Raw genomic sequence first — 22,905 nt, 5'->3', positions numbered from 1 at the left:
AGAAAGGTGAGCTGTAAGAAGGATGCAGAGATGTTTCAATGTGATTTGGGCAAGTTGCGGGAGTGGGCAAATGCAGCTGCAGTATAATATGGCTAAATGTGAGGTTATCCACTTTGGTAGCAAAACAGGAAGGCAGATTGTCTAAATGACTATTGAGTGATAGAGGGGAATGTGCAACGAGACCTGGGTGTCTTGCTACACCAGCCGCTGAATGCAAGCATGTAGGTGCAGCAGGCGGTAAAGAAGGCAAATGGTATGTTGGCCTTCGTAGCTGAGAGGATTCAAGTACAGGAGCAGGGATGTCTTGCTACAGTTATACAGGGCCTTGGTGAGGCAACAATTGGAATAGTGTGAGAAGTTTTGGTCTCCTTATATGTGCCAAAGGATGTTCTTGCTGTGGAGGGTGTACAGCGAAGGTTTACCAGAATGATTCCTGGGATGGCGGAACTGACGTATGAGGAGAGATTGAGTCAGTTAGGATTGTATTCCCTGGAGTTCAGAAGAATGAAGGGGAAAAGTCATAGAAACCTATAAAGTTCTAAAGGATTAGAAGGAGTAGATGTAGGAAGGATGTTCATAATGAAAGAGGAGTCCAGAACCAGGGGTCAGTCTGAGGATACGGGATAGACCATTTAGGACTGAGGTGAGGAGAAATGTCTTTACCCAGAGAGTGGTGATCCTGTGGAATTCTCTACCACAGAAAGAAGTTGAGGCCAAAACATTGTATGTTTTCAAGTAGGAGTTAGATAAAGCTCTTGGGGCTAAAAAGATCAAAGGATATGGGAGGGCAGGAGGAAGAGTGGGAACAGATACTGAGTTGAATGATCAGCCATGATCATAATGAATGCTGGAGCAGGAGCGAAGGGTCAAATGGCCTCCTCCTGATCCTATTTCCTATGTTTCCATAGAATTGTAAAATATAGTCTCATCTGTGATCACTGCAAACAAGTCATTTTCCACAGAAGTCTTTGGGTAGAGAGAAGATATTTGCATGCCCAGATTTTCAGTTCAGTCATTTTTTCCTCCCCAAAAGCAATAAATCTTTACTTTACTTCCTGTTGACTGACTTTTGCCACATCAACATATAATGTACATTTATAATTGCTATATAAATATTTTATTGAACATCAGCAAACCATACATCTGATCACTTGAAATAAAAACCAAAAAAATGATTGGAATACACAACAGAACCAATCAAAACCACAGGGATCGGTGCTGGGACCCCAGCTATTCACAATATATATTAATGATTTGGATGAGGGAACAAAATGTAACATCTCAAAGTTTGCAGATGATACCAAATTAGGGGAGGGTGAATTGTGACGAGGATGCAGGGATCCTACAGCATGATCTGGACAGGTCGGGCAAGTGGGCAAATCGATGGCAGATGCAGTGAAATTTGGAAGTGTGAGGTTATTCACTTTGGAAGCAAAAACAGGAAGGCAGATTACTACCTGAATGGTTGTAAATTGGGAGAGGGGAGTGTGCAGCAGGACCTGGGTGTCCTTGCACACCAGTCGCTGAAGGTAAGCATGCAGGTGCAGCAGACGGTAAAGAAGGCTATGGATATGTTGGTCTTCATTGCGAGAGGCTTTGAGTATAGAAGCAGGGATGTGTTGCTGCAATTATACAGGGCTTTGGTGAGGCCACACCTGGAATAGTGTGTGCAGTTTTGATCTCCTTCTCTGAGGAACGATGTTCTTGCTCTCGAGGGAGTGCAGTGAAGGTTTACCAGACTGATTCTAGGGATGGCAGGACTCTTATACGAGGAGAGATTGATTTGGTTGAGATTGTTCTCGCTGGCGTTCAGAAGAATGAGGGGGGAATCTCTTAGAGACTTATAGAATTTTAAAGGGACTAGACAGGGTAGATGCAGGCAAGATGTTACCAATGATAGGTGTGTCCAGAACCAGGGTCACAGTCTGAGGATTCAGGGTAAACCATTTCGGACAGAGATAAGGAGACACTTCTTCACACAAAGAGTGGTGAGCATGTGGAATACATTACCACAGGAAGTAGTTGATATTAAAGCATTGAATATATTCAAGAGGCAGCTAGATATAGTACTTGGGGAGAATGGGATCAAAGGCTATGGGAAGAAAGCAGAATTAGGCTATTGAGTTGGATGATCAGCCATGATCGTGATGAATGGCGGAGCAGGCTCGAAGGGCCAAAAGGCCTCCTCTTGCTCCTATCTTCTAAGTATCTATGTATGTAATGTTTGAGAAAGAAATATTAGGAATTTGGTGAATAAGCAAATATCAAGAAAAGTAAAAAGAATAGCTTGGCAAATTAAAAGCCAAGGAAGTAATCGGGTCATGATCTTTACATTCATGGACCAATGTGCTGAGAAGCAATAGGTCCTGCCTACTTACTTCAGCTAGCCAACAGGGCCCCAATTCCTTCAAAACTAAAGCATCAACATCAAGAAGTCCATGAAGTTGGTGTTACGTGGCTATGCCCATATAGCGGTTTATGTATTTTAAAGCAATATGAAACACCCCAGTTTGCCCAACTAGTTTTGTTTGGCCATATACATGAAATACAATATAGCAGAAGTGGTTTCTTCCCTTCCTCCAATCTCCTTACCAACCCCACACCTCCTGAATACAGTTGTTGTAACAAAGTAACAACTTGGGAGGTATGAAAGCCGTCAGTACGGAAAAACGTTGCTGCTCTCTGCTACATTTTAGCTTGATTTATTTTGCTGCAGATGTGAACTACGCACAGGTACAAGCACGCCTGAAATCTTTGAGTACTGAAAAGGAAGTTTTCAGCGAATTATAATCCTGAAAAATCACAAAATTGTTTGATGAAAATAAACAGTCACCGAAAAGGTGAAAATGAGCAGTCACTTAAAAAAAGTCACCAGAAGAACATGCTCTCATCTGACATTGGATAGAATGAGCCAGGCTAATATGATGAATAAATATGATTGAATAAATTGTTACTTTCTACAGATAATATTCTCTTCACTGGTTTTCGTGCATTCTATTGTTCTAAAATTATATGACATTTCCCAATAAATTGTATGAATCCATTCATTAGGCCTGCAATTCAATCCGCCAAGGACCCGAGTTCGATTCCCGGCTTGGGTCACTGTCTGTGGGGAGTCTGCACGTTCTCCCTGTGTCTGTGTGGGTTTCTGCCGGGTGCTCCGGTTTCCTCCCACAAGTCCCAAAAGGCGTGTTGTTAGGTGAATTGGATATTCTAAATTCTCCCTCAGTGTACCCGAACAGGCGCCGGAATGTGGCGACAGGGGGATTTTCACAATAACTTCAGTGCAGTGTTAATATAAGCCTAATTGTGACAATAATAAAGATTATTAGAAATGAACACATAAGAAATAGGAGCATGAGTCGGTTGGTTCTGTAGCCCCTCCAAAGTGCTCTGTTAGTCAATAAGATCATTGCTGATCTTTAACCTCAACTCCACTTCCTTGCCCAATTCCTTATCCCAGAGTATTTTATACAGGAAGCAATGTTCCCACTATTTTTTTTTAAGTGATGGAAGATCATCAACTGACGAAAGATCACTTGACCTGACACGTTAGCTCTGTTTCTTCCCACAGAAGCTGCCCGGCATGCTCAGTTTCTCAAACAACTTTTTTTTTCCTAGCATTTTAGTTCATTTAAAGCATATATTTGAGGTACAGTACAAAGAAATTTATTCTGAAACTACTCTTATTTCTTGTACTTAACCTGGAAACAGTCGGTGCTGACATTTGGAAGAAAATGATTTAAGCTTATAAATGTAGATTGAGAAAAGGTTTGCCGATGTCTGTTCTGCCTTTTGTTGTCCTCTGTCCACCCAAAAAATGTGTACACTCACACTACGCACCTCATAGGCCCACAACAAAACTTGGCAACTTGCCAGAATATTAATAACAGCGTTGACCTGGAGGTAACTCACACAATGATCTTTCTTCCGGAGGAGAGAAATTCCAGGCCTTTACACAAAGCTTTAAAAATCTTTTTTTTTCCGGTCCATCACTTTCTCAGTCCTGACCTAATATGAACGCAATCTACTGAGTCAATCGCACACAAACTATCCTGTGTGACACTGCCAATCGACAAACTTCCATTGGCGACTATGTGGTGAGAAGTTGCACACACGGTGCTCCCGTCAGGATACTTTGTTTATGGTCCTTTTCACCCAGTTTATGAGTGATGTTTCAGGCAATTTGAGTACTTTGAAAGGATAAGGTCCCCAAATAAAAATAATGCCCAGAAAATATAATACAAGGCAGCAGTGGGGCAAAGAATCGTCGTCGGATTCAGAAGCCATGCAAGCCATCTTTGGTGGCGACATTGGCAGGATATCCTGCTGCAACTTTGGCCTCTCCGTGGACGGCCGAGATGAAAGCAAGCTTCTGTGCGGAGGAGTTCAAAATGCAACGGATCCCACAGACTATATGTCCAAGATGTTTGGGAAGATGGTGGGGGAGGGGAGATTACCATCCCCTCCCGAGTTGAATGGGGCCGATCAGTTGCTACGACAGAAGCTCTGGTCTGGAGAACCACCAGGGGTGATCATCGTCAGATTCTACAGGTATCAAGACAAGGAACAGGTCCTGATGAAGGGGAAGGACCATTGAGACTTTAGATGGAAGGGCCACACTGTCAGGATATATCGAGACATGGGAGAAGATCTGGCTAGAAGACGTGCGGCATTCAACAAGGCCAAAGCCACCTTGTACAAAAGCAACGTGCGATTCGGTGCGGTATATCTGGCTTGTAGACCCGAGGAGATTTATGTATCCGAAGGATAAGGAGTTTTCTTTATTTTCCCAGGTCCATCGGGTCTACTGCTTGATTGACTTCTTTGTGGTGGGTAGGTCTCTTCTTCCTGGGGTGAAGGGGGCAGGGTACACGGCGATCGCTATCTCGGATTATGCACTACATTTTGTTGACCTGATGTTGGAACTGGACCCATCTCAACGACCCCCATGGAGATTGGACACGGTGTTTCTGGAGATTAAGGGCTTCTGTGCGCATATATTATCTGCCATTGTGGAGCACATAAGAGTTGAATAGGAACCAGGCGGACTAAAAACAGAGTTTAGTATTACAAAACAACCTTCCATTACAAACAGATACAGGAAATTTTTATTACATTACACTAGGTTGGACTTGTACCCAAATCCTGGGGACAAAAGCACTAACTAACCCAATGTTCCACCACATTCACCTCTCTAAACGGAGAAAAGGAGGCAGATTAAATCGTACTAAAATTGAAGCTATTACACATTAAATACATGTCAGGAAAAACTATACAACTCAAGCTAAATGGTATATTAAACAAAACTTACAACAAAGGCAATTCAATAATGAGATGTACTAGATTACATATCAATTCCTCCAGAAGATCTTCTGCCTCAGCCCCTGAAACAGATTTAATAAGTATATAAATATACAAATGACAGTAAAATGCTCCTTATATTTATTGCTGTAATCATTCTTTGATACGCAAATATTCAATCACCTAACTCAGATCCACACACACTCAGAATTGTTTATAACTTACATTGGTTGGTACAAAGATAATGCAGGTTAGGGATATCTCAAGTCTGATCCCCAGTAGGCAAAAGTTGGCTGAAGGGAAAGCAAGCAGGTTTCTGTTTTACTCTCAATGTTCCTCTAAGAGAAACAGTTTGGAGGTGAGACCCACCTTCATTTCTTACATGATGCGAGGCTTATTTGGAGATGTTGCTCATACAAACGAAGATGGGGAACTGAAGCCCACCCAAACACTCTGATGTCACTACAAATCATGTGACATTCCAACAGCACGGATGATTCGTTAATACATAGGTTCCCTGCTCCAATCACAATCTGCGATCACTGCTAAAAGTGCCTGTGTCCAACTGTCAAGGTCAATAAGATTGGACTCCTCATAGTCAGATATTTTACCAACATTCACTATCTAGGCTTAAATATTAGTTATCACGTAGGGAAGCTATCATAGGGGTCTCAAACCAGTAGTCATAATCCCATCATGCTTCACCACTTTCAGGAGAGATCACAAGAAATATGTATATTTTGCTTTTGAATTACATTCGTGATGTGTATATGGATATTTCAAGAAAGTTGTCCCAGTAGAGAGCATGAAAGGAAATTTTACTGTTTAGGACACATGATCCCAAGCTGAGGTCCTCAGATCCTAGGATATTAGATGAAGATTCCTAGAGTCTTAACTGTTGCCATCGGAATTGACAACTTTACTTATTCATTGCTGTACACAAATAAAATAATTTGATTTGTTTGCTGTTCTTTGGGTATTTGATGATGTTTTCCAGGATTATATAAATCCCTAGCAACCCACTAAGTGGAATATAAAAACAGCTTTGGAAATCTTTAAATAAGCAAAATGAATAGGAATACATGTTATTTGCATTTTAAGTGACAAACACTAGAATAGTGAAAAACAATATTTTCCTGCATAATTCTAAACCTGATATTTTATGATTGAGTCAATGTAGACAGGTACTACATCATTTACTGTAATACGGTTACTTTCGCTATCGTTCTTTCCCCTCACACAATCTCGAGCATCTTTCAGCAGTATCTCCTTTCATCTTTTTAGCAAATATCTTCTAAACACGTTATGCAGGGGCGTCTCTACAGTCAAGAGTACTAAAATTTGGCTTTAGTGCCTCCGGTACGGAGGAAGCAGCTAGTAACTCTAATGTCTATGCCCCTGGGTTTTCCAATAAGGCAAAAATAAGATCAGATTCAGCTTTGTGCCACTTGCGATGACTTACTCTAAAGGGTCACTGGGATAAGGTACCTGCACAGGTTGTTAAAGTCACTGTTCATACATTCAGTAAATGACAAATCTGGAGCCAGTCTTTCCCTTAACATAGGTTTATTCACAAGAGCACAGACACAGCCTCCCCTTTTACACGCCTTACACCGGTGTAAACCAGTTCTTAAATACTTAAGAATAATTTCTTAATTTTTCCCCAATTAGTTTTGGACGTGAAGGAGGCCATACAATGGTACGTTGCCTCCCTGGTCCAGAGTCCAGGATTTTTCTGGATGGGCAGGGGCCATTCTGAAGGGGTAGGGTGAACAGCCAGAGGTCGTGGTACATATTCATACTAACAACAGTTTTTTTTGGCACTAGAGTGCTGACCTCGGGCTGCATTAGAGTGCTAAAGTGGAAGTTTCGTGACTGAGAGAAATTAAAGGTTAATTAAGGGTTCATTTCTATCTAAAGTCTCGTCTTTTTATTCAGTAAATTGGCTTAAAATTTGCTGTTTGGGTTGGAAGAAGGTGGGTTTTAAAAAGAGTTCATTCATGCTCTGTTTGCAGCTGCAACTTGTTAATTAGATAACTGGATTAAGCTAGTTTTCATTGGCTAAAGTCAAACGGTATAAAAGTGAGCCATCTTACAGTGCTGATCTCAGGCTGCATTAGAGTGCTAAAGTGGGAGTTTGGTGGCTGAGAGAGTTCGGTGAGGAGGAAGCAAGGTGCCATTTTCATTTCCTACATTTTCTTAAAGAGCATGAGGAGAGCTGGGAGTTTACAAAGAGTGCAGCTGACTGGGATCAGAGTCGGTGGGTGGAGTTTCAGCCGGTGAATACACAGAGTGACTGACCTCGGGCGAAAAACAATTGAAAAAGTGACATCATGGGAAATGAAACATAATTAATTAATTACTTAATAATAAGGAGAGGGACATCTAAGCCAGAGGAAGGAGATTACTGTGTTTAGCATTTTACATTTATCGTATAAATTTAGTACTAGGAAACATATAGTTAACTGAAACTTATCTTAATTTAGTAAGTATATATATTTTTTTTAATTAATTAATTAGTTCTAGAAATAGCAGCAACATCATAGTTCCAAGTACTAATCCAAGCTCTTAGGATCATCTGCCTTGCCCGTCATACTTCTCGCATTGAAACAAATGCACTTCAGTCCGCCAGTCCTACTGTGTTCAACAACATTAGAGGCAGTTGGAGGGGTAAAATGCTTCACTTGTGAGATGTGGGAGGTCTGTGAAGCCTCCAGCATTCCGAACAACTACATCTGCAGGATGTGCACACAATTTCAGCTCCTCACAGACCTCATGGATCGATCAGAACCTCAAGTGGATGCACTAAGGAGCATGCAGATGGCAGAAATGTCAGAGACAGGAGTTTTGGAGACATGGTTACACCCAAGGTGCAAGATGATAGATGGGTGACCAGTGGAAGGAGCAGGCAATCAGTGCAGGAATCTCCTGTGACTGTCCCCCTCTCTAACAGGTATACCATTTTGGATACTGGCCTATCAGAGGAAAACAGCAGCAGCAGCCAGAACAGTGGTGCCACGGTTGGCTCTGCTGTTAAGCAGGGAGGGACAAAGCACAGAAGAGCAATGGTTAATAGGGAACTCTATAGTCAGGAGCACAGATATGCACTCCTGTGGACGTCAAGGAGACCACACAATGGTATGTTACCTCCCTGGTGTCAGAATCCAGGATTTTTCTGAACGGGCAGGGGCCATTCTGAAGGCTGTAGGGTGAACAGCCAGAGGTCGTGGTACATAATCGTACTAATGACATAGGCAGGAAGAGTGACAAGATCTACCGTGAGATCTACCAGTTTCTTCCCACAAGTCCCGAAGGAATGCAGTTAGGTAATTTGGACATTCTGAACTCTCCCTCTGTGTACCCAAACCGGCGCCGGAATGTGGCTACTAGGGGCTTTTCACAGTAACTTCATTGCAGTGTTAATGTAAGCCTACTTGTCACAATAAAGATTATTATTATAGCAGTAGTTCAGGCAGTTAGGTCAAAAGTTAAAAAACAGAACCTCGAGGGTTGTAATCTCAGGGTTATGCCCTGTCCAATGTGCCATTGAGGCTAGAAATAGGAAGATAGTACAGCTAAACATGTGGCTAAACAGCTGGTGTAGGAGGGAGGGTTTCAAATAATCTGGACCATTGGGATCTCTTCCAGAGCAGATGGGAGGGACCTGTACAAAAAGGACAGGTTGCATCTAAACTGGAGGGGCATAAAAACATGGCCGTGAGGTTTACTAGTGTCACACAGGAGAGTTTAAACTAGTGTGGCAGGGGGGTGGGAACCGGAGCAATAAATAGGTCAGACGGTGAAATAACTGAGGGGGATCTAGAGAATAGGGCCAGTAAGACATGAAGGAAGGGCAGGCAGGGAGATGTTGCTGAACACAGCAGGACTGGTGGTCTTAAGTGCCTTTGTTTCAATGCGAGAAGTATGACAGGTAAGGCAGATGATCCTAAAAGCTTGGATTAGTACTTGGAACTATGATGTTGCTGCCATTACAGGGACTTGGCTGAGGGAGGGACAGGACTGGCAGCTAAACATTCCAGGATTTAAGATGTTTCAGGCAGGATAGAGGGGGATGTAAAAGGGGTGGGGGAGTTGCACTACTAGTTAAGGAGAATATCACAGCCATATTGCGGAAGGACACCTCAGAGGGCTCATGCAGCGAGGCAATATGGGTAGAGCTCAGGAATAGAAAGGGTGCAGTCACAATGTTGTGGGTTTACTGCAGGCCTCCCAACAGCCAACGGGAGATAGAGGAAAAGATATGTAGGTAGATTTTGGAAAGGTGTAAAAGCAACAGGGTTGTTGTGGTGGGAGATTTTAAACTTCCCCTATATTGACTAGGGACACACTTAGTGCTGGGGGTTGGATGGGGCAGAGTTTGTAAGGAGCATCCAGGAGGGCTTCCTGAAACAATATCGTCCAACTAGAGAATGGGCCATACTGGACTTAGTATTGGGGACTATCCTGGGAGGAAGAAGGATAAGTATAGCAAGTTTCGGGATCCTTGGATATCAAGGGATATTGTGAGCCTAGTCCAAAAGAAAAAGGAAGCATTTGTAAGGGCTAGAAGGCTGGGAACAGACAAAACCCATGAGGAATATGAGGAAAGTAGGAAGGAACTTAAGAAAGGGTTCATGAGTAGTCATTGGCAAACAGGATTAAGGAAAATCCCATGGCTTTTTATACATACATAAAGAGCAAGACACTAGCCATGGAAAGGGTTGGCCCACTCAAGGATAGGGAAGGGAAGCTATGCATGGAGCCAGAGAAAATGTGCGAGGTACTAATAATAATCTTTATTAGTGTCACAGGTAGGCTTACATTAACACTGCAATGAAGTTACTGTGAAAATCCCCTAGTCGCCACACTCCGGTACCTATTTGGGTACACTGAGGGAGAATTCAGAATGTCCAATTCACCTAACAAGCACGTCTGTCGGGACTTGTGGGAGGAAACCGGAACACCCGGAGGAATCCCACGCAGACACGGGGAGAACGTGCAAACTCCGCACAGACAGTGACCCCAAGCAGGGAATCGAACCCAGGTACCTGGCGCTGTGAAGTAACAGTGCTAACCACTGTGCCACCACGAATGAGTACTTTGCATCAGTATTCACCAAAGAGAAGGACTTGGTGGATGATGAGTCTGGGGAAGGGTGTCTAGATAGTCTGGGTCACACTGAGATCAAAAAGGAGGTGCTGGGTGTCTTGAAAAACATTAAGGTAGATGAGACCCCAGGGCCTGATGGGATCTACCTCAGACTACTGAAGGAGGCAAGGGAGGAAATTGCTGGGCCATTGACAGAAATTTTTGTTGGCTACAGGTGAGATCCCAGAAGACTGGAGAACAGCCAATGTTGTTCCTTTGTTTAAGAAAGGTAGCAAGGATAATCCAGGAAATTACAGGCCGGTGAGCATTACGACAGTGGTAGGGAAATTATTGGAGAGGATTCCTCAAGCCAGGATTTACTCCCATTTGGAAGCAAGTGGACATATTAGCGAGGGACAGCATGGTTTCGTGAAGGGAAGGTGGTGTCTCACTAACTTATCGTATTTTTCAAGCAAGGAATGAAGATGATTGGTGAAGGTAGGGCAGTGGATATTGTCTATATGACTTCTGTAAAGCCTTCAACAAGGTCCCTCATGGCAGACTGGTACAGAAGGTGTTCAGAGGACACAGGATCAGCAGGCAAGATGGATACAGAACTGGCTCGGTCATAGAAGACTGAGGGTAGCAGTGGAAATGTGCTTTTCCGAATGGAGGGCAATGAGGGCTGTCAGAGTATACAGCAGGATATAGAAGGTTGGAAACTTGGGCGGAGTGATGGCAGATGGGAGTTTAATCCAGATAAATGTGAGGTAATGCATTTTGGAAAGTCTAATACAGGTAGGAAATATGTAGTAAATGCCAGAAATCTAAAGAGTATTGACAGGTAGAGGAATCTGGGTGTGCAGGTTCTCAGGTCACTGAAAGTAAAAACGCAGGTGGAGAAGGTAGTCAAGAAAGTATATGGCATTGACAAATACATAAATAGGATGAGAATAGAGGGATACAGGACCCTGGAAGTGTAGAAGGTTTTAGGTTAGACGGGCAACATGGTAGGCGCAGGCTTGGGAGTGCCTTATGGCCCGTTCCTGTGCTGTACCTTTTTGTTCTTTCGTAACAACTGGTCTCACTTACAAATTAAAATTGTACTTCATTGTAACAGGATTCCAACATTAACACAACTAAGAACCATAAAAATGAAGCCTACAATGAGTCAATAAATGCAGGAGATTAGAAGATATTTTTAAGGAATACACAATGCAATATAAACAGTAAAACAAAAATTTTAAGACTCAAGTTAAACTCCTGAACATGACACAAGAGAGCTAAATAAACTATAATAAAGTTAAAGATTTAAGTTTAGAATTTTTCTTCTTCGTTTTGCATACCATAAGATAATGATGTCCTCTCTTGATAAGTAAAGTTAAGTTGTAGCTCCTCTTCAGGCATTTGGCTGACAAAAACTTTCAACAAACAGCGAATGATGAACAGGGCATTGTGGGCCTGCCAAATAAACAGCTGGCTGATGGGGGAAAAACACAAACGAGAATTATGAATATGCAATTTACAACTAGTTAACATAAATCACACTAGAAAATACTGAATATTACATACGAGTAACAATAAATTATTTTCTATAACTGTTATGCATTTAGCTGCATTGACTCAATAATGGTGCCTATTTTGCAAAATGATTTTACATATTTTGATGACTTAATATTGTGGAAATAATTAGTGCACGCCAGAAAGTTCTACACAAAGATGTCACAGAATGATTTTTTATAATGTCACACAATGGGGTTCCTATTTAAAATAATTAAAACCATCATGGGTTAACCAGTTACTCAACAGCGTTATCATCTCAAGCTTCACATTCTTACAGTACTATGATAAATGCATGGCACCATGTAATTCAATGGCTCTGCTTCTGACAATGTTGAGATCGAGAATGGGATGAAACAGAGTGGTGCCGTCACCCCTACTTTGTTTGGTGTATTTTTCTCTGACCTACTAATCTATGCTTTCTCTATATTACAATAATAATAATCTTTATTATTATAGTAGGCTTACATTAACATTGCAATGAAGTTACCGTGAAAAGCCCCTAGTTGCCACATTCCGGCACCCGGTCGGGTACACAGAGGGAGAATTCAGAATGGCCAAATTACCTAACAGCACGTCTTTCGGGATTTATGGGACGAACCCGGAGCGCCCGGAGGAAACCCACGCAGACACGGCAAGAATGTGCAGATTACACACACACGGTGGCCCAAGCCGCAAATCCAACCTGGGACTCTGGCGCTGTAACATGGAAAGAATGAACCTTCAAACAGGATCAGGCAGAAAACTCCTCAACTTATCAAGGCTGAAAGCCAAGGCCAAGGTGTGATATGCCCTGATCAGAAAACCTCTGTATGCTGATGGGAGGGGGTCAGTTAGCACAGTTGGCTGGATGGCTGGTTCGTGATGCGGAGTGAGGCCAACAGCGCAAGTTCAATTCGCGTACCACCCAAGGTTATTCTCAACATTGATATTTGCACATTTACATTTTTTACTAGTTGACCAACACCAAAGCTCATGGATCGGCTGTCCGATGGTTGTGCCATGTTCTCCCATCCAAAGAAGTGCAACAGATGATCTGATCAGGGGAGGCAGTGGCATAGTGGTATTGTCACTGAACTCGTAATCCAGAGACACAGAGTCAAGCTCTGGGGACCTGGGTTCAAATCCCACCATGGCAGATGGTGAAATTTGAATTCAATAAAAAAATGTGGAATTAAAAGTCCAAATGTGACCATGAACCCATTGTCGATTGTTGTAAAAATCCATCTGGTTCACTAATGTCCTTTTAGTGAAGGAAATTTGTTGTCCTTATCTGGACTGGCCTACATGTGACTCCAGATCCACAGCAATGTGGTTGACTCTCAACTGCCCTCAGGGATGGGCAATAAATACTGGCCCAATCAGTGACGCCTACATCGGACTTCCCCAAAATTCTATGGCTGCATCCTATCATTTTGCATAGATTTCTGTGAAGGGAATAGAAGCTTTGATTCAAAAACATCAGATTTAATGAATTCCGTGCAGTTCTTTCACTAATATAACCATACAAAACAGTTGCAGCTCCACTTGTTAATAACATGTTCCATGTAAACAGGATGTTGAAGGATGTTGCCTTTCTCTCAGAGTATGGTTAATGCAACTGATAACGTCTTTGAATTCAAGGGCCATATAGTATCCATTTCAAGCACCTATTCTAAATGCGCAAACCAAAACATTGAATATGGGCAGGGTATTTGGTGCTTTGGGCTTCAAGCTGAGCCTGATTCTGTACGCTTGGGTATTTTCAAAAAGGGGTTAAAGGATTAGTAGCAAGGACTGTAGCTGATTTTCTTCCTGCCCAGCAAATAGACAGGGTGACCAACTCTTGGTTAATAAAATAATGGAATCATTGCCTCTGGGGTGGGGTGAGACCTTGAGCATGTACAGACACAGGGGGCGTCATTCTCCGCCGGCGGGAGTCTCCGTTTTGCCGGCACCCGGGGGTTTCACGACAGCGTGGGCTGCCCCACAATGGGAAACCCCATTGACCGGCCGGTGTAACGGAGCATCCCGCCGGCGGGTCAGGGCAGAAATGTGGCGGGGCGGGATGGAGAATTTCGCTCAGGATGTCTGGACATATAAGAAATCCAGGACAAATCCCTGCACGGAGAGGCCTAACCTGGGGCAGAAAGCTAAATTACAGGACAGTTCCAGAACATCTGGGACAGTTGATCAGCCTGACTCTGGCAAAGCTGAAGCAAAGCCGTAGAATTGTCCATTTCTGCTCTAACCCCATCTTCAGCTTTTTGTCTTGTTTAACTGCATTATATGCACACACATAGGTCACAGTAAATGTGCCTTCTCTGCTCTTTACAGAAGTAGCTTCCTTCTCAGTTTTCATTGTGCGTGCCTGTCCACAATGGCTTTTTTAATATCTTACTTTCCTGTTGGTAGTACTTCCAGGTTAAGAGTCACCAGATACATGGATCGATACTCATTATCCAAAAAAATTACTATTGATCCCTTTACAGCTGATGCAAACTCTTAAAAGTAATTTCCAAACATTCTGAAAAACAATTATAGATTTCTTAAATTCACTTACAGAATGTGGGTATCGCTAGCTAGCCCAGCAGTTATTGCCTATCCCCATTTACTCTTGGCATTTTAACAAAAGAACATTTCCTCACTGCTCTGCTTCTGGGTCAAAAATCCTTAAAGCTCATTGAACTAAATAGAATATTAACAATGACCGTTTTATGTACTTGTGTAAAAGAATGAATGCTATAGTTGTCCCATGCATTTAGAAACTTCATTTATTGAATTAATTGTCAAAAAATCAAGTGTGAAGCCATTACTGTAGAAGTTGCTTGACTCGCCTCCACAATTGCGGCATGGTACCACAGTGGTTATCACTGTTTTTTCACAGTGCCAGGAACCCAGGTTCGATTCCCGGCTTGAGTCACTCTCTGCGGATTCTGCACGTTCTCCCAGTGTATGCGTGGTGCTCTGGTTTCCTTCCACAAGTCCCGTAAGACATGCCTGTTAGGTGAATTGGACATTCTGAATTCTTCCTCAGTGTAACTGAACAGACACTGGAGTGTGGCAGCTCGGGTATTTTCAAAGTAACTTCATTAAAGTGTTAATGTAAACCGACTTGTGACACTAATAAACATGATTATTATGACATCTGTCCCCAAGAATGGGATGGAGGTTAACATTAACCTGGAAGCAAAATTTGCACTAGATGCCATAGAACAAAATATATATTTCAGGCTCTGCAAAACTGGTGTGTCTTCACCAGAGTGCAAGCTTGAGCAAAATTTTGATTGAAATAAAGTTAGTCCGAGAGAAATTGATAGCCGTAATAACGCTGGTGCAGAATCCGTCAATTTGTCTTTATAAAGTAACTTTGAAGCTTTGCATATCAATCATTCTTTCCTGACTTACTCTTGGCATTCAGCTGAGATCTTTAATTCGTTGGTTCTACTGAGGAAAATCTTAACAAGAGCTTGTAAGTTCTCTGTCCGAGAATTGTTCTCAACTGAAAGAAAAATACAAAAACGCAGTCACTTTTAATGAACATTAAGAACATGCAAGGTATTTGGTGACATCTTTTGAAAGTGCTCATTCAAGAACAAATTTATAAACTTAATCCAAATTCACAGTATGTAGACTAAATATTTTCTCAATTAAATTAATGTAGTAAATGAGGGTTTAATAAAGATCAAGGATTAAAATGTTTTGATAGCACAACACAATAGACTACAATGCTACAGCTATCAGCCCTCTCCAGGACATTGCCCAAATGATGATTTTTCTTGCACAATGCTAAACAATAAAAGTAGACGATTTGAGCGGAGAGAAAATTGGTCAATGTTTGCATGTTTGTTTTCCGACCGGGATTGGTAGAGAATGGAAATCATCACCAAGACCCACCCCTCCATCCTGTGGAACTCAGTTCTCACGCACTCAGACGTTCCACTTCTGCTTTAAGTGAAATCACTTAACTCAGCATTACTTGTGGATTTAGAGAATCATAGTGCAGAAGGAGGCCATCCGGCCCATTGTATTTGCACCAATCCTCTGAAAGAGCACCCCACTGAGGCCTACAGCCCTGCTCAATCCCGGTATCCCCACCTAACCTACACATCCTTGGACACAAAGGGACAAATAACATGGAAATCCACCTAACCTGCATATTATTGGACTGTGGGAGGAAATTGGAGCCCCCGGAGGAAACCCACACAGACACGGGGGGGAAAAGTGCAAACGACACACGTAACCCAAGGCCGGAATTGAACCCGGTTCCCTGGCGCTGTGAGGCAGCAGTGTTAACCACTGATTGAATTTGAACTCTTCCAGTTGATTAAACCATTGACATCAAGAAACCAAAATGGAAGCAATAAGTTTAATTACATTTCTGTTAATGACGTCATCAAGAAGAATTGGAAAATTCTGAAAGTCAAGCGATTTAAATTACAAACACACTTACTTAATGATTTGGAGATCGAAAGTGTTGCCTCTTCCAAGAGCTGTGTATCAGCACTGTAATAGGAGGAAAATATAACAGTTACACAACTTGTAACAACATAATTTTGCATTATCTATCAACATGTGTACATTTACTTTGCTGATCTTATGGAGGTATTAAGAGAAATAACTTAGAATATGAATATCGCTAAAAGAGAGATGTTGCCAAAGCTTTGCTGGTACTTGGCAGGACAAACACAAGAATGTCAAATTTCAAACTTATCAGCTTTATACTTTAATACCAACATTGAGAATTAGAAGGATTTCAAATGGAATCCTTACTTTCTTTTTTTAAAAACTTATTTTATTCCAAAAGTACAGAAACATAAATAAGTCAAAAAACATTCTCCTCACCTCAGTTGTGAAAGTTTTTCCCCCTTTTCACCCGCCCTCCCCACGACGAACAATTCCTCAAACATGGTCATGAACAGTCCCAACTGTGTCTCAAAGCCGTCCGCTGACCCTCTGAATTCAAACTTGATCTTTTCCAGCTGGAGAAAGACGTTCAGGTCCCCCAAGCGAGGCCACCACCCCCGGTTACATTGTCGACCGCCATTCCAACAGAATCCTTCACCGGGCAACAAGAGAGACGAAGGCCACAACGTCGGCCTTCCTCCCCTCCATCAGGTCCGGCATTTCCGATACCGCAAACATCGCCACCCTAGGGTCTGGCCCGGCCTCTACTTCGACACTCTTTGATAACATCCTAAACACCCGCCTCTCAGTATCTCTCCAATTTCTCGCAGCCCACAGAACATATGCGCATGATTTGCTGGTCCTCACCCACACTTTTCACACACGGCTGCCAGCCCCGGAAGAACCCACTCATCCTCGCCCGAGTCATATGCACACTATGCATCACCTTACACTGAATCAAACTCATCTTCGCACACAAGGAGGTCGAATTCACGCTACGCATCACCTCACTCTACATCCTATCTCCAACCACTCCCACCATCCCCCCCCCCCCCCCCAGCTCCTCCTCCCTGTTCTCCTTAATCCTCAGCCCCAGCGCTCCCCCCTGTTCCCCCCAGCCACCCCATATTTATCCCCAGTCCTACCCTCCCCATTCACATCTGGGAGCAGTAACCACTCCAACAGGGTACCCTCCGGCAGCTTGGGAAACCCTCTCCATTCCTTCCGCTCAAAGTCTCTCACTTGCATAAACCTGAACTTGCTTCCCTTCGGCAGCTCCACCCTCTCCTGCAGCTCTTCCAAACTTTCCTTTTCTCCACATATAAATACCTCGCCCTCACCAACCCCAGTTCTCTCCACCTCCTATACATGTCATCCCCTCGCCCTCACCAACCCCACCTCTCTCCACCTCCTACATATGCCATCCGTCTCCCCTGGTTCCCACACAGTTGTGTCAGCAAACAGGAACCGCCACTCCACCCGGTCGAAGGCCTTCTCCTCTTCCATAGAGGCCACTACCTCCGGTACCCGTCCCTTCGACGGGATCATGATCATGTTTAATAACCACCTAATGTTACTGGAGAGTTGCCTGACCTTCACAAAACCTTTTTGGTCCTCTGCGACCACCCCCAAAATGCATCCTTCCATCCTCCCCGTCATACCTTAGCCAATACTTTCACATCGTGTTTAACAGTGATATGGGCCTATATGACCCACACTCCAAAGGGTCCTTCCCCTTCTTCTGGATTTGCATGATTGACATCTGGGTCAGTGTCTTCGGCAGCTCCCCCTTCTCCAACTCCTCACTAAACATCCCCAGTAAATGTGATGCTAACTCTGTCGCAAACACCTTTACAACTCCACCAAGTAACTGTCCGGCCCCGGGGCCTTTCCAACTTCATCCCTTTTGTGAACACCTTTCTCAGCCCTAGCGGCTCCTCTACCACCTGCCTCCTCTCCTCAGTCAGCCTTGGGAATTCCAGCATATCCAAAAACCGCCCCATATCCCCTTTCCCACCATCTGCCTCGGCCCTATATAACTTCTCGTAATACTCCCTGAAAGCCTCATTAGTCTTCCCCGGCTCCAACATTGGCTCCACCACCGACGAGAATTGGCAGCGTTGTGTACTGAAGGAACTCACCAAGGTTCCTCGGGCAGAACCTTCCAAACGCATGAACACTAACATCTAGAAGGACAAGAGCAGCCGATACATGATAACCTCACCACCTGGAGGTTCCCCTGAAGTCACTCCTACCCTGACTTGGAATATATCGCCGTTCCTTCACTGTCACTGAGTCAAAAGCCTGGAACTTCCTCCCTAACAGCACTATGGACTGCAACGGTTCAAGAAGGCAGCTCACCACCACCTTCTGAAGGGCAACTGGGAAGGGCAATAAATGCTGGCTTAACCAACGACACCCTCATCCCTTAAATGAATAAAAACATTTGGGGCACAATCCTCCAGCCATGCTGCGCCAGAAAAGCATCATGCAGTGGCGGAACGTGGCCAGTGAAAGCTGGGAGACCCCGCTCCTGGGATCTACCCCACTCGCAACGCCTCACGAGATTCAACATAATCTCACGAGATGTTGCAAAGGGAATCCCACCCACAATAGGCGGGGTCACTTTTTGGCAAATCTGCATATTAGAGCGAGACAGGAAGCCTTATTCTCAAGTGCAGATTCACGAGTTACCTGAGGCTTTGGGATTCAATCCATTCGCCTTGGGGACCTCGGGCGAGCCCGTTTGGTACGGGTCCCCACAAACAGGGACCAGACGGAACAGCACTCGTGGGGGTCTCCAAAAGGGGATCAAAGCCCCCCTGCTGCATGCCCCTTGGGCAGGGTGGTGCCCTGGCAATCTGGTGCCACCTGGGTGCCCTGGAAGTGCCAGCCTGCCTGGCACTGCCACCTGGGTGCCAGCCTGGCACTGTCAAGGTGCCCAGGTGGCACTGCCAGGGTGCCAGGTTGGCACTGCTAGCTGGCATTTTTGCGAACGCGAGATCGGGCCGGGGTTGCCCTCTGTGAGTGTTGGGGTGGGGGTCAGGTCGGGAATTCTTTTCATGGCCTCGGAGATCGGGACGCCATCGCTACTATGGGGAGTTCCGGCGAGCAGAGCTCCCCATTGTTAAAAACGGGGCTATGTATGGCCTCAGATGTGCGTTCCCCCTTCAGGCCCCTTATTCAAACGAGTCGATTTCGGCGTGAGAACAGCTGGTGAGTCAGTTTCAGCGGGAGCAGTGCGGAAGTGGCTGCTGGGAGGTAAGTCTGTCCTTTAAAAGCACTTGTCTTTTCAGGGGCAGGCCAGTCGATTTCGGCGTGAGAATCAGCTGGTGAGTCAGTTTCAGCGGGAGCAGTGCGGAAGTGGTTGCTGGGAGGTAAGTCTGTCCTTTAAAAGCACTTGTCTTTGCAGGGGCAGGCCAGTCGATTTCGGCGTGAGAATCAGCTGGTGAGTCAGTTTCAGCGGGAGCAGTGCGGAAGTGGTTGCTGGGAGGTAAGTCTGTCCTTTAAAAGCACTTGTCTTTGCAGGGGCAGGCCAGTCGATTTTGGCGGGAGTGGAGCTGGCTGGTTAGTCAATTTCAGCAGGAGCTGAGAATTTTTTTTTTAAAATTAGTGTTTTAGGCGGGAACAGGAAGTCGACCCGCGGACGTCTGGGAAGACCCTCACCAATAAATTCTGGTGGAGAGGAAACCCGAGACACTACACGTGTAGTGTCTCCCACCCGCCCTCCTCCTCTAACCTAATAATAAAACCCATTGGTCTGAGGTAAGTACCATATTTTATTATATTATTATTATTTTTTATAAAAAATTTAATTTAGTTGTTAGCCAGATAGAAAGGTAGAAAGTTAGAGGAATGGCAGGGAAGGGAGTGCAATGTTCCTCCTGCAGGATGTTTGAGGTGAGGGATGCAGTTAGTGTCCCTGCTGATTTTACCTGCAGGAAGTGCTGCCATCTCCAGCTCCTCCAAGACCGAGTTAGGGAACTGGAGCTGGAGTTGGAAGAACTTCGGATCATTCGGGAGGCAGAAGGGGTCATAGATAGCAGCTTCAGGGAATTAGTTACACCAAAGATTGGAGATAGGTGGGTAACTGTAAGAGGGACTGGGAAAAGGCAGTCAGTGCAGGGATCCCCTGCGGTCGTTCCCCTGAGAAACAAGTATACCGCTTTGGATACTTGTGGGGGGGGGGGGGGGACTTACCAGGGGTAAGCCATGGGGTACGGGCCTCTGGCACGGAGTCTGTCCCTGTTGCTCAGAAGGGAAGGGGGGAAGAGGAGCAGAGCATTAGTAATTGGGGACTCTATAGTCAGGGGCACAGATAGGAGATTTTGTGGGAGCGTGAGAGACTCACGTTTGGTATGTTGCCTCCCAGGTGCAAGGGTACGTGATGTCTCGGATCGTGTTTTCCGGGTCCTTAGGGGGGAGGGGGAGCAGCCCCAAGTCGTGGTCCACATTGGCACTAACGACATAGGTAGGAAAGGGGACAAGGATGTCAGGCAGGCTTTCAGGGAGCTAGGATGGAAGCTCAGAACTGGAACAAACAGAGTTGTTATCTCTGGGTTGTTGCCCGTGCCACGTGATAGTGAGATGAGGAATAGGGAGAGAGAGCATTTAAACACGTGGCTACAGGGATGGCGCAGGCAGGAGGGATTCAGATTTCTGGATAACTGGGGCTCTTTCTGGGGAAGGTGGGACCTCTACAGACAGGATGGTCTACATCTGAACCTGAGGGGCACAAATATCCTGGGGGGGGGAGATTTGTTAGTGCTCTTTGGGGGGGTTTAAACTAATGCAGCAGGGGCATGGGAACCTGGATTGTAGTTTTAGGGTAAGGGAGAATGAGAGTATAGAGGTCAGGAGCACAGATTTGATGTCGCAGGAGGGGGCCAGTGTTCAGGTAGGTGGTTTGAAGTGTGTCTACTTCAATGCCAGGAGTATACGAAACAAGGTAGGGGAACTGGCAGCATGGGTTGGTACCTGGGACTTCGATGTTGTGGCCATTTCGGAGACATGGATAGAGCAGGGACAGGAATGGATGTTGCAGGTTCCGGGGTTTAGGTGTTTTAGTAAGCTCAGAGAAGGAGGCAAAAGAGGGGGAGGTGTGGCGCTGCTAGTCAAGAGCAGTATTACGGTGGCGGAGAGGATGCTAGATGGGGACTCTTCTTCCGAGGTAGTATGGGCTGAAGTTAGAAACAGGAAAGGAGAGGTCACCCTGTTGGGAGTTTTTTATAGGCCTCCAAATAGTTCTAGGGATGTAGAGGAAAGGATGGTGAAGATGATTCTGGATAAGAGCGAAAGTAACAGGGTAGTTATTATGGGAGACTTTAACTTTCCAAATATTGACTGGAAAAGATATAGTTCGAGTACAATAGATGGGTCGTTTTTTGTACAGGTGTGTGCAGGAGGGTTTCCTGAAACAATATGTTGACAGGCCAACAAGAGGCGAGGCCACGTTGGATTTGGTTTTGGGTAATGAACCAGGCCAGGTGTTGGATTTGGAGGTAGGAGAGCACTTTGGGGACAGTGACCACAATTCGGTGACGTTTACGTTAATGATGGAAAGGGATAAGTATACACCGCAGGGCAAAAGTTATAGCTGGGGGAAGGGCAATTATGATGCCATTAGACGTGACTTGGGGGGGATAAGGTGGAGAAGTAGGCTGCAAGTGTTGGGCACACTGGATAAGTGGGGCTTGTTCAAGGATCAGCTACTGCGTGTTCTTGATAAGTATGTACCGGTCAGACAGGGAGGAAGGCGTCGAGCGAGGGAACCGTGGTTTACCAAGGAAGTGGAATCTCTTGTTAAGAGGAAGAAGGAGGCCTATGTGAAGATGAGGTGTGAAGTTTCGGTTGGGGCGATGGATAGTTACAAGGTAGCGAGGAAGGATCTAAAGAGAGAGCTAAGACGAGCAAGGAGGGGACATGAGAAGTATTTGGCAGGAAGGATCAAGGAAAACCCAAAAGCTTTCTATAGGTATGTCAGGAATAAGCGAATGACTAGGAAAAGAGTAGGACCAGTCAAGGACAGGGATGGGAAATTGTGTGTGGAGTCTGAAGAGATAGGCGAGATACTAAATGAATATTTTTCGTCAGTATTCACTCAGGAAAAAGATAATGTTGTGGAGGAGAATGCTGAGCCCCAGGCTAATAGAATAGATGGCATTGAGGTACGTAGGGAAGAGGTGTTGGCAATTCTGGACAGGCTGAAAATAGATAAGTCCCCGGGACCTGATGGGATTTATCCTAGGATTCTCTGGGAGGCCAGGGAAGAGATTGCTGGACCTTTGGCTTTGATTTTTATGTCATCATTGGCTACAGGAATAGTGCCAGAGGACTGGAGGACAGCAAATGTGGTCCCTTTGTTCAAAAAGGGGAGCAGAGACAACCCCGGCAACTATAGACCGGTGAGCCTCACGTCTGTAGTGGGTAAAGTCTTGGAGGGGATTATAAGAGACAAGATTTATAATCATCTAGATAGGAATAATATGATCAGGGATAGTCAGCATGGCTTTGTGAAGGGTAGGTCATGCCTCACAAACCTTATTGAGTTCTTTGAGAAGGTGACTG

General features: G+C 44.6%; 1 protein-coding gene across 3 annotated transcripts in view; it reads right to left on the bottom strand.

Annotated features, from left to right (window-relative positions):
• The window catches only part of dym (dymeclin), a 782,339-nt gene that overhangs the window by 632,901 nt on the left and 126,533 nt on the right, over positions 1-22,905 (bottom strand). For all 3 annotated transcript variants that reach the window (XM_072497436.1, XM_072497434.1, XM_072497435.1), the window contains exons 4-7: positions 16,385-16,437; positions 15,340-15,433; positions 11,739-11,872; positions 5,315-5,387 (exon numbers count right to left, since the gene is read on the bottom strand). In XM_072497436.1, the coding sequence (XP_072353537.1) occupies positions 5,315-5,387; positions 11,739-11,872; positions 15,340-15,433; positions 16,385-16,437 (354 nt within the window). The remainder of the gene's footprint in view (positions 1-5,314; positions 5,388-11,738; positions 11,873-15,339; positions 15,434-16,384; positions 16,438-22,905) is intronic.

The sequence above is a fragment of the Scyliorhinus torazame genome, chromosome 3 (genome assembly GCF_047496885.1).
Source record: "Scyliorhinus torazame isolate Kashiwa2021f chromosome 3, sScyTor2.1, whole genome shotgun sequence".
Taxonomy (NCBI): Eukaryota; Metazoa; Chordata; class Chondrichthyes; order Carcharhiniformes; family Scyliorhinidae; genus Scyliorhinus; species Scyliorhinus torazame.
This window is presented reverse-complemented; position numbering and strand designations above follow the sequence as displayed.